This window comes from Erigeron canadensis, chromosome 8 (assembly GCF_010389155.1).
Source record: "Erigeron canadensis isolate Cc75 chromosome 8, C_canadensis_v1, whole genome shotgun sequence".
Taxonomy (NCBI): domain Eukaryota; kingdom Viridiplantae; phylum Streptophyta; class Magnoliopsida; order Asterales; family Asteraceae; genus Erigeron; species Erigeron canadensis.
The window spans coordinates 47,858,871-47,870,264 of record NC_057768.1 but is presented as its reverse complement, the minus strand read 5'-3'; the positions used below and the strand labels follow the sequence as shown (position 1 = coordinate 47,870,264).

Sequence of the window (11,394 nt, the reverse complement as noted above, 5' to 3'; positions counted from 1 at the left end):
ACTCCGTCCCAATTTAAATGTCATATTTTGAGTTTTGAAGTCTTTCTTTCGCAACTTTGGACGTAGATTGTTTCGTGTATGTTATACAATAATTGATGTAGGATATATGGATAGATTAAGTTTTAGATGTAGTTTCATTAATATAACTTTCATTAGGTAATCTATTATACAAACAAAAATATTTACAGTTAAAATTAAAAAAAAAAATCGAATAAGTCAAATTTGGACACGGAGGGAGTATATTACGTTAAGAAAACTAGAAACTATTGAGTAAAAATAAAAATTGCATAAGTTTGATTAAATAAAAAGGCGAAACAAAGAGAACATAGTACAATCTTAAACTTTAAGAGGATTCATATGGTTCATTGAAACGCGGGTCTCAGATGAAGTAATAATTGGAGTGTGGATAGGTGTTCATGTGGGCAACAATATATTGCGTGTCATCGGAAGAGTCCAAACATGCTCATGAGATTTGTCTACACACACCAGTAGTACTTCAAACCTCTTAACATGGCTAATGACCCACAGTTATGATTATTTATTTTTAATCATAAACAATTGGTGTGTTTGTCAAGGGTTTTTTTAAGAGCAAATGATGATGGTATCATCAAATTATTATTAATTTATGAACTACAATTAATTTTTTTTAATACAACACAAGCTAGTAATGTGTATGACTTTATGTTTGATACTTTGATAGATGTATTACTTAAAGTGGTATGAAAAACACTTTCTCTTTTTAGGTAGCTTAATATTACAAAATTATTAAATGAAATCTCTATTTGATAAACTAACACGGTACCCGCGTAATGCGGCGGTGTTGTGGCGGCAACGGTGTGGTGGTTGGGGCCATTGTTAGATATTTTAAATAAATGACTGATATTGTAATTTAATCATTAATGGTATTTTAGATAATTCCTCCATACTTTTAAAGAGAGAGTTGTATAAGAAAATTAGGATTAAAAAATGAGGGTATCTTTGGTATAAAAAAAGGACTGAATTTCTTAAAATAAAAAAAGTCAATATGCTTTATAAGGATTTATAGATTATAGATAAAACTTATGGTTGATTATAGTAAGCTGAAAATAATCGTTACTACTAAAAGTTTATAAAACTTCCTAAATGTATCTAAAAGGTTTAGAGAAGTTTATAGCTCATGAATGTAAAATGACTTAAAAAAACAAATATATTAAATAAAAATTTTTGAAATATAAGCATTTAGGTTGTATTTATACAATTCACTTTTTCATTAATTACGAGATTCTTTCAAAAATTACCTCAAGTAACTTATAATTTTGGACCTAATAAATACCTTATGCTACTAAAATTTTGGTTGTCAAACAAAGCTTATGAAATTTAAAAGTACTATGGGTATCCCAACCACACTTTTTGGTATCACAACCAAAAAGTGTGGGCCCTCATATCTATAATGGTATATATGATAGAGTAAAAAGCGGGCCCCCTGTCATTAATAATCTGATCGGGTTATCAAAATCATGGTCGGGATACCAGACGTCTTTAAAAGGCTCAAGCTTTCTAAGAGTGGACGTTATACCATAAAGAGGAAGTAGACACCTAATATGTGTCTGTATGAACACTGTCCCGCGTATTAAACTCTTGTGGGATGGGGAGCGAATTAGGGACACTGTTTATTTATTTATTTTTTGACACATTCTCCTTTATCTATTTATTTTTGTATTTCGTGGTTGTTCTTTTGTCTAAGTGGGAAAGAATAGCCATGCAATTCTTGCAAGCAACGAGGAATATACGTCTGAATGAGAGGTGGAGAGAGTAACCAAACACTCCATCCACCCTAAGTTCCATGCCAAAAACACCATATATCATTTATGAGATAAATTTAAGAAAACGACGATCCTGTCATAAAGGAAAATGGGTAGGAGGAGTTAGTTTTTTTTTAAAATCGAGAAATCAATCTCCCAATTATTTGGAAAAAGTTTTTTATAGAAGGAAAGTCTGTTACTAATAAGTGGAGAGATAAGGTGTTTTATTTAAGTTATTTAGGGAAGACTAAATGAGTATTATTTTTTACTTAGATATGCACGGTTTAATTGGGATATTTCATTACTATCGCCGAATATTTCTTCAGATATCCCGAGATGACTAATATTTTTGACCTCGATGTGCAAGGTTTAATGAGGAGATTTCATTACTATTTTTGAACATTTGTGTTTCTAGCAAGATTCTGATTTGAAACATTTTATAAAATTTTCATGATATAAACCACCAAATAACTTTGAAGATGATTAACTTATGTCTAAAAATGTTTTATTAAATAGTAAAACTCACCGTATGCGGTTGTGGGCTTGATCTTATTTCGTAAGTTGAATTAACGATTACTATTTAATTAATAATAATACTGCTTTTGATGCTCAATATTCAAAAAATATTTTTAATTCAAGTTGGTCACATGACTCCCTTTTTTTTTTTCTTAAAGATTCTAAGCATGAAGGAATGCTATATAGATACGGAACTTTTAGCCTACTTGTAGTATTCCGAAAATTGTATAGTGATTGGAAAATGAGAATATAGTATAAAGATTAAAGAGGGAAAGAAAGGATATAGTTAATTAACTATTAGATAGTCCTTTTAATAATGATGGATGGAAAGTTAATGATGCAATTCCTTTGAAAGAGTTCCGAACATAACTAAAATACATTGAATGGAAATGTTTTTGACCTTTTATGTGAAATACTGTCACTATATTGTATCATACGCAAAATCAAAGATATAAAAATGTTGGAAAAACGTAACTTGTAACTATAATAATGCAAGTATGATTCAATTTAGAAGAAGTACAATTATATCGTAATCAAGGGGAATGGTGATGGGATTGGGAAGAATGTGGGGGGCGTGTGGAGTGGTAATGATAGAAAGTAAATGTTCCACACGCAATTTTCAAACTTCAAATCACAGCCTTCCAAACACGAACAAATCTTCAACCTCTTCTTACCCTTCACCATCATCAACCAATTGTGAGGTTCACCATTCCTAGCTAGCTAGTGGCTCTTATTATTATTATTATTATTATTATTATTATTATTATTATTATAAAGCAGATTCCTTCCAGATTTTCAACATTGAGTTGAAATTTTCAATATTGATTTTAAGTACATCCCCAAAATACCCCTTTCATCTATTCTATATTTATCTAAAATAACCATAATACCATTTTTCTCTCCTCAAATCTCAACCAATCATCTTTTTTCTCTCTCCTACATAAATCATTTATTCTTCTAAATCATTCAAAATCTTTTATCTCAAAAATCATACGTCGATAAATTATAAAAATTGTATGGGTGTTCTTAAAATTTCATGCTATTTCATTAGAGATGTCATTCGATATACTTTCGACAAATTTTTAAATCCGAGGACGGAGCCCGTACGGCTAAGGCATTTGACTATCATACTCTATGACATATCAACTCCTATAACCTATCACATTCTATGACCTAGGTATCACCACCACTATCTCACCGCCGCAACACGCGGGTACCTGCTCTCGTTTTATAAAATCATCACTTTCATTATTAATATTATTATTATTATTATTATCTAAATTCCATTCCCACCCTCCATTTCCTCCACAATTAGTATCTAGGGGTCTTCTTTCTGTTCTGTAATGTTGTCTTTTTATATTTTTTTTATTTAAAGTTGCATAAGTATAAAGGGGGTAAATCGGAGGGTTAAATTGACGGGAACCCCTTAGTCTCGTGTCACATATTTGGTACCTACACTACCACCCTGCAAGGCTATGTTTATCGGGTTAGTTCTGCTAGGTCGCAAAGAAATCCACCACATGGAATCGGTTTTTGGAACAAATGCTATTATTGATTGACACCTCCATACATGGGGACCCACCATAACCCAGGCAGGTAGCTAAATTTTTAAAGAAAAGTTGGTTAATAAATTCACCCCACAAATGTGAGAATTAGGATTCGAACCCTAGTGGATCTGCCAAAAGTCAAAGACCTTATTAATGGGTCAATAACCCATTGACTAAAGTTGCATAAGTATATGTATTTTTTAAAAATCACATTGCTTATCCTCTAGATTTTTACAAAGGTGAAACAGGTCATCCCATATAAAAAACTAGTCTTCAGCCCCGTCTGATAGACGGATAGTCTCAAAAAATATATATATATGTATAACAATACATGTGAATAATAACAAAACATGAAAAAAAAAGTTTAAAAGAATAAATCCTTTTGTAGTAGAAGAAGTGTAACACCCCAATTTTTTTTTAAGGTAAATAAATTAATCCCTTTTTGTAGTTTTGACATTAAACTAATTTCCTAATATTTTATTTATGGTTATGAGGTTAATTTAGTTGGAACTTTAGCGGATAGCGGGTTAAATTACCCACACAAAAAAAAAGAAAAAGGGCATGGCATAATAAGGGAGTGTCAACCATAATTTCCTCCTTAGTCACCATTCCATTATTTCTTCTTCCAACTTCTTGTACCTTCTTCCCTTGATTCTTGCAAACCAGATCCTATTATCAGTCTAATTAGAGAATTATTCAAACAAGAACAATAATAATAATAATCTCTTCCAATCATCTAAAAAAAAATTTGAAAAGTGAGGGTTTGGGTAGTGTGGTGGTGGCTGGAAATTAGGAAGGAGGAAGAGAAGGAATTGTGAATTGAATCCTTAATTTTATTCTTCATTAGTTAAGGTAAGAGTTTTCTAGCCTACTTTTGATTTTATAGAAATTAGGGTTCTTGGAGTACCCAAATTTGGGGATTTTGCTAGAAATTGATCTGTGTATAGTTTTTTTCCCAAATTCTTGTTCATTCTAGTTTGTTATTGAGTTGCTTAATGTATTTAATTAAGAACATATGTGTTGACATGAAATTATTGATTTTTGAGAAAATGATGATTATCACTAGTTAAATTATTTGATGATGAAAGTGATAATGTTGATGATGGATTGAATTCAATAAGCAAAATTTGAATGAAAAGCAACTCAATGACAAAGTAAGATGATTTTGGGTTAGGAATGCTAGTGAAATGTTACAGTGACTAAGTTGAGTTAGTCAAGATTGTGAATATTGCCTTATATGTGAATTATGATGTGATTATAGGTTGAAAGCTTGTTTATTGCACTTGCGATTATTTTGAGTTGTTGATTGTGTCGTGAAGGAGTTGAGTATTCTTGCATATTCTTGTATGTATGTTGGGTCGATTACCATATGATGGTGGATTCCGTGTATGGTAATCGATTTGGTGTTAAGCCTAAGTAGGGACTCTATTTGATTACGGGCCTAAGTAGTGGCTATAGCCCATGTGGGCCAATGTTTATGTTTATATTTGATTGAGATTGTAATCATTTGCTTATATGGATCCATGTAATGCGTTAAGTGCAAAGGTGGGCATGTAGATATGACACGACGGTGCCATAGGCTACATGTGATAGTCCTTTGTAAATTGACCCTCTTTCGTATATATGATAATATGCAAGTTTATTCACTAAGCATTCGCTTATATTTTAGATGTTTACCCTTTTTTATAGGTGGTTCCGGAAGAGGGAAGTAAGTCTTGGTTGAATTGAAGATTGTTGATAGGAAGTTGAACTAGAAGTCTTGGAAGGTATATGACCATTCGATGAAGAATAGTATTTTGTGTAGACACTTAGTTATCCCACCTCTTTATGGCTCATGATACTCTTGTCATTTTGGTAAAACTTTATTTTGGTATGTTTATGCAAATTACATCATGTGAAGGTCTTATGGTTTATAAACTTGTTTGTTTGACTTTGGGTAATGACAACTTGGGTAAACGACCCATTTGGTTGTGTTTATGGATGTTGTTTCGAACGGATATTATAACTATGTTTGTGTGTCAAATTATGGTTTGAAACTCATAAATGTAGTCTATTGAAGTTTGGATGAGTTGCAAGTTGTTTTTAAGTGTTAAAATGTGGTTTTTGAGAAATATGGGCTCCCACTGCGGCTCAGTGGAGCTTGTGCACTTTCAATGCGGCTTAGTGGAATATCTTTGGAAAATTTGTTTCTGCCCCAACTTTGACTACGGCGCAGTGGGGGATGAATTCTCCCACTGCGGCTCAGTGGAATACCTCTGTTTAAAAAAATAAATAAAAAAAAAAATTTCTTCTAGTTTCTTTTAATAAACGAGTCAAGTCCTTTCAAGAAGAAACCATAATTAAACTCTAATTGACAGCAAACTAAATTGAAAAAGATGAAAAATAATAATAACATAACATTTCAATATCGAATAATAAACAAACACGAACAAAATACCAAAAGTAAAATTAAAGTGGTATTCAAAAAATCGTATGTTTTTTTTTATTGAGAAATTTAATGAACTTGTTTTGTATATTAAAGATAGGAAGGAAAGCAATAATTTGAATATAATGATTAATAAAAATTTAGGTTGTATATATAATAAATTACTATGAGAGTTTTAAGGATACTATACATCTTTAAAATTTAAAAAAAAGTTTGTTTTGATTGAAATTTTTTTATGATAGAGCTTTAAATAAAATTATCTATTAAATAAACAAATAAAAAAAAATTCAGAAAAAAAAAGATAGAGCTTTAGAATAATTAGGAGAGAATTTTAGACTTAAAAAGAGCTTTAAGGTATATCAATTCTATCCCCAACTTTTTTTTTTTAGTTATTGTATAGTTAGATGGATTGGGTTATTTTAATATGCACTTCAAAGACATACATAATGTTAATTTGTAAAATATTCTTCTTGAAAAATATAATCTTTATATTTCGAAAAGATATTCAATACAAAATTTCAATTTGTATGTTCCCTAAAGTAGATAGTTAAACAACCTCAATAAAATTAGTTACCCACCTCATAGACATGGGCAACCTTTATCATGCTATTTGTATATACTACTTATCTTCTTTATCATGCAATTTGTATTTACTACTTAATTATCTTAGTTAAGTAGAGGACTAGAATTGTACTCCGAGTACAGATATGTAGATACAAAAGCAATTGGAGCCCGTTTTCGATACAACAACTATGGTTGATTGCAGGGGAGTGATAATTATATAACAAGTTTTAGTTATCTACAATAAAGGTACAAAACTTATTGCAAAGTGTATAATTGTACTATGCAGTACTTGAGGGGCGTATTTATGCCAAAGTGAGAACTGAGTACAAACTTTAATTCTAATCTAAATAAGAGCTAAGAACTTCATACAAATTGAGGGGGGTATTTTTGCCAAAGCGAGAACTAAAGCCGGTAGGCTCAGAAGCGGTACCAGGAAAAAATTTCATAGGGGGCAAAATTAAAAATTTCGTGAAAAGTAAATGTGTTAAAAACCTATAAAAAAATTTTAAAAATTCATTAAAAATTTAAAAATACATGACAAAATTCAAATTTTAAAGAGTTGCTCCCCCTCTAGTACCGCCCCTGGGTAGGCTCGACATACCTTCACCACAGATCAAACCTCTAGCAACTGCAAGAAGTCGGAAACCATTGAATCAGCTAGGGGAACTTTTCTTTTTTATTATTTTTATAAACAAGGTTCGATCCTTGGGAGCAAATGAGTTTACCAATAATTTTTTGTCGTGCATATGAGCAGTTAGATTATTGGGTTTTCTGGAGTAATTACTTGGGGTGCCTAAGGAGTCCGCACGGTTGGATTGGTCAGCTAAGCGGTGACTTTTCATCAATAGATCATTTCATACAAAGTACCTAGCGATTATTTTTGTTGACTGTTAAGATTTTTTTGTTCAAAAACTAGTTACACTTTAGGCCCTTTTACTTTCTCTTGCTTTCACGGTGGGTCTAAATATATAACCATCTATCCATCCAGATAAGTACCATACTAAACAAACATCTTTGTAGTCATTTCTAAAACTTTCTTTTATCAAGTTCCATCTCTCTTTCATATCAAATTAACTAAATAGTTGTTGATACATAATGAAACTCACAAAGAAAAAAAGGTGCCAAACAACCAAAAGTCGAAGATACACTTGGATCCGGCATTGACAAAAACGTATTTAGTGTCATTAAATTTTCCAAAAACTAAATGTAAGTATAAGATTCTGAAACAAAAAGTTATGCTAACGCATTTCTCGTTTCATTTTCAGCCTAACGCGAATGATATAATGTCACACTCAAAATTACCAAACAAATGAAAGTATAGGGTACTAAAGTGCAAAGTACAGTAACAATTTTTTTTGAAAAGTAAGTGCAAAGTAACATGCTTTCAAATACTTACTTTTATGGAGTATGTAACAACAATATAGCCTATAATAATAATAATTCTACTATCATCCTTGTCGGATTCTTAAGACAAAAAACAAGACATCCCACATCAGTTGAATAAGTAACATCTGCTGATCAAAATAATACAAGAGTGTGTGTCTTCTTCTATATGGTGCTCCTTACAAGTTAATATCTTTGAGGTCTTGTGGCATTTGTGCTTTTTCGTGTGTTGTTCTAGTAAAGATATACAAGGTGCAAAAAATGATATCAGATGTTAAAGGTTATATTTTCGTTCTCGATCTTTTACGTACGTCGTTTATTTAATGATTGATGTAGTGTTCGTGTAGGATCTATATATGATGAGCTTAGAAACGAAGCAGAATGGTGAGATTGAAAAAGAGAAAAGAGAAGATCATATGGAGCTAGAAAGAAAGGAGGATGGTGCAGATCATCATTTGGATGGCTCAAGGAGGCTGCAGCCATGGACACAGCAGATAACGATTCGTGGAATTGTGGCAAGCCTTATTATAGGGAGCATTTATAGTATTATAGCCATGAAACTCAATCTTACAACTGGTATGACACCTAATATGAACGTCTCGGCTGCACTTCTTGCTTTTGTGTTTATGAGAACATGGACAAAGATGCTCCAAAAATCCGGGATAACCTCTGTTCCGTTCACTAGGCACGAGAATACGATGATTCAGACGTGTTCTGTTGCCTGTTACAGCATTGCCATTGGAGGTTAGTTTATTGCTAACTACTCAAATTAATCCAGTCTCTGTATGAAATTTTGTAACTTTTTATGCAACTAACTAATTAACCGTTTTTTGGTCATGATTATATAGGTGGATATGGTTCTTATTTGTTGGGTTTGAACAAGAAAACATATGAGTTGTCCGGAGGAGCAAGTTCTCCAGGGACTTACAAAGAACCTGGTGTTGGTTGGATGATGGGCTATTCTTTCTTGGTCTGCTTTATCGGTCTTTTTGTATTGATCCCACTCCGAAAGGTATATTAAGTTCAACTTCCTTTTTAATTTTTGTCGAACTAGAGCATATAGTTTACGGAGATGAGATTTAAAATGAAAAGAATTTTTGGGTGGGTTAATATTCTGTTGTAACTTTTAAGCAATGTTAATTACTGTTAATTAGATGTACTTTCAAGCTTTGAATATACTGTGTTAACTGCATCAGCTTAAAAGTGAATAATATATCATTTGGTCTTTCACAGGTTTTGATTGTTGACTATAAGTTAGTATTTCCGAGTGGGATGGCAACCGCAGTTCTTATTAATGGGTTTCACAGTCAGGGAGACGATATGGCAAAGTAATTTAATCGAAATTTTTAACCCATGTTTGCACCTATATATGCATAGTATCGTCCAAACTCTTATTCTCTGAATTTCGTTTACCATTTACATAGGCAACAAGTGAGGGGATTTGCTAAGTACTTTTCAGCAAGTTTTCTATGGGGATTGTTCCAGTGGTTCTTTACAGGAAAGGAAGAAGAATGTGGATTTGTTCAGTTTCCTACCTTCGGATTGCAAGCTTGGAAAAACACGTATGCCTGTCTTTCATTCCACTTTTTTCAATCTATACCGTTCTTAATTCTGATCGATGGGCTTTGACTTTTGTTGTAGGTTTTACTTTGACTTTAGCATGACTTATGTGGGAACTGGGATGATCTGCCCTCACATTGTGAACTTGTCATTGATGTTTGGAGCCATCGTCTCATGGGGCATAATGTGGCCATTGATAGGAAAGAACAAAGGAGACTGGTATCCTGATGGTTTACCTGAGAGCAGCATGAAAAGCCTCAATGGTTACAAGGTGATGCTTGTTTAGTTTTCTAACTTTTTATTTGTTACTTAATCGCGTTTGGTTATCACTTCTGTGCTAACCGCAGGTCGCTGTTTCCTGGGATGGCAGGCCTTTATATCTATTGCTCTAATTCTAGGTGACGGGCTATATAACTTCACCAAGATACTATATATAACATCTATGAGTGTACATGGAAGATTTAAGACCAAGAACCTGAATCCAGGTTGTTAAGAAAGCAAAAGTTAGCATTTTTCATTTTACATATTTGATTACTTACCTGAATATATGGTTTTTATGTGATTTAGTTGTCCAGAAGAAGGTTAATGAAGAGGAGCAAAAACAGAATGAGGTCTTCCTCAGAGAAACTATACCCATGTCTATCGGAGGAATTGGATACATCGTATTTGCAATAATTGCTGTAATCGCAATACCTCACATGTTTCCTGAGGTTAGATGGTACTATGTGATCATAGCCTACATTTTTGCTCCATCTTTGGCCTTCTGCAATGCATATGGAGCTGGTCTTACTGATATTAACATGGCATACAACTATGGAAAAATCGGGCTTTTCATGATGGCGGCAATGGCAGGAAAAGAGGATGGAGTGGTGGCAGGAATGGTGGGTTGTGGGCTCGTGAAGTCCGTCGTCTCAGTTTCTTGCATACTGATGCATGACCTGAAAACGGGTCAACTCACTCTGACTTCTCCTAGAACTATGCTTCTTAGTCAAGCCATAGGTACAGCCATAGGATGCATGGTGTCTCCTTTGAGCTTCTTTCTATTTTACAAAGCATTTGATATTGGAAACCCTGACGGTGAATACAAGGCTCCATACGCGTTAATTTACAGAAACTTGGCAATTCTTGGAGTTCAGGGGTTTTCTGCTTTGCCTAAGCATTGTATACAGTTGTGTTATGGTTTCTTTGCATTTGCTGTGGCAATCAACATGATTAAAGATGTGGTACCAAAAAAGATAGGCAAGTGGATGCCATTGCCAATATGTATGGCAGTACCCTTTTTGGTTGGTGGATATTTTGCTATTGATATGTGTATCGGGAGTTTGATTGTGTTTGTTTGGCACAAGCTTAATGATAAGGAGGCTGATTCAATGGTTCCTGCAGTTGCTTCAGGTTTGATCTGTGGTGAAGGTATGTGGAGCTTACCGGCCTCAGTTCTCGCTTTGGCAAAAATACGCCCCCCAATTTGTATGAAGTTTTTAGCTTCTTAGATTAGAATCAAAGTTTGTATTCAGTTTTGGAAAGATGCAATAATATAATCAACCATAGTTGCTGTGTCGAAAACAGCTCCAATTGCTTTTGTATCTATATCTATTTATAAAACTTCAAATATCATTTA

General features: G+C 33.1%; 1 protein-coding gene across 3 annotated transcripts; it reads left to right on the top strand.

Annotated features, from left to right (window-relative positions):
- Positions 1-8,303: 8,303 nt before the first annotated feature.
- Positions 8,304-11,394, top strand: LOC122611248 (metal-nicotianamine transporter YSL1-like). Of its 3 annotated transcripts, none has more exons than XM_043784237.1 (8): positions 8,304-8,468; positions 8,564-8,960; positions 9,065-9,228; positions 9,450-9,544; positions 9,641-9,778; positions 9,858-10,047; positions 10,147-10,261; positions 10,344-11,394. In XM_043784237.1, exons 2-8 carry the CDS (start codon positions 8,573-8,575, stop codon positions 11,264-11,266), a joined length of 2,013 nt encoding a protein of 670 aa, XP_043640172.1. In that variant the 5' UTR covers positions 8,304-8,468; positions 8,564-8,572; the 3' UTR covers positions 11,267-11,394. The 3 variants fall into 3 exon arrangements, with proteins under 3 accessions (XP_043640172.1, XP_043640173.1, XP_043640171.1); XM_043784238.1 differs by having other exon boundaries at positions 8,553-8,960; XM_043784236.1 differs by having other exon boundaries at positions 8,304-8,496.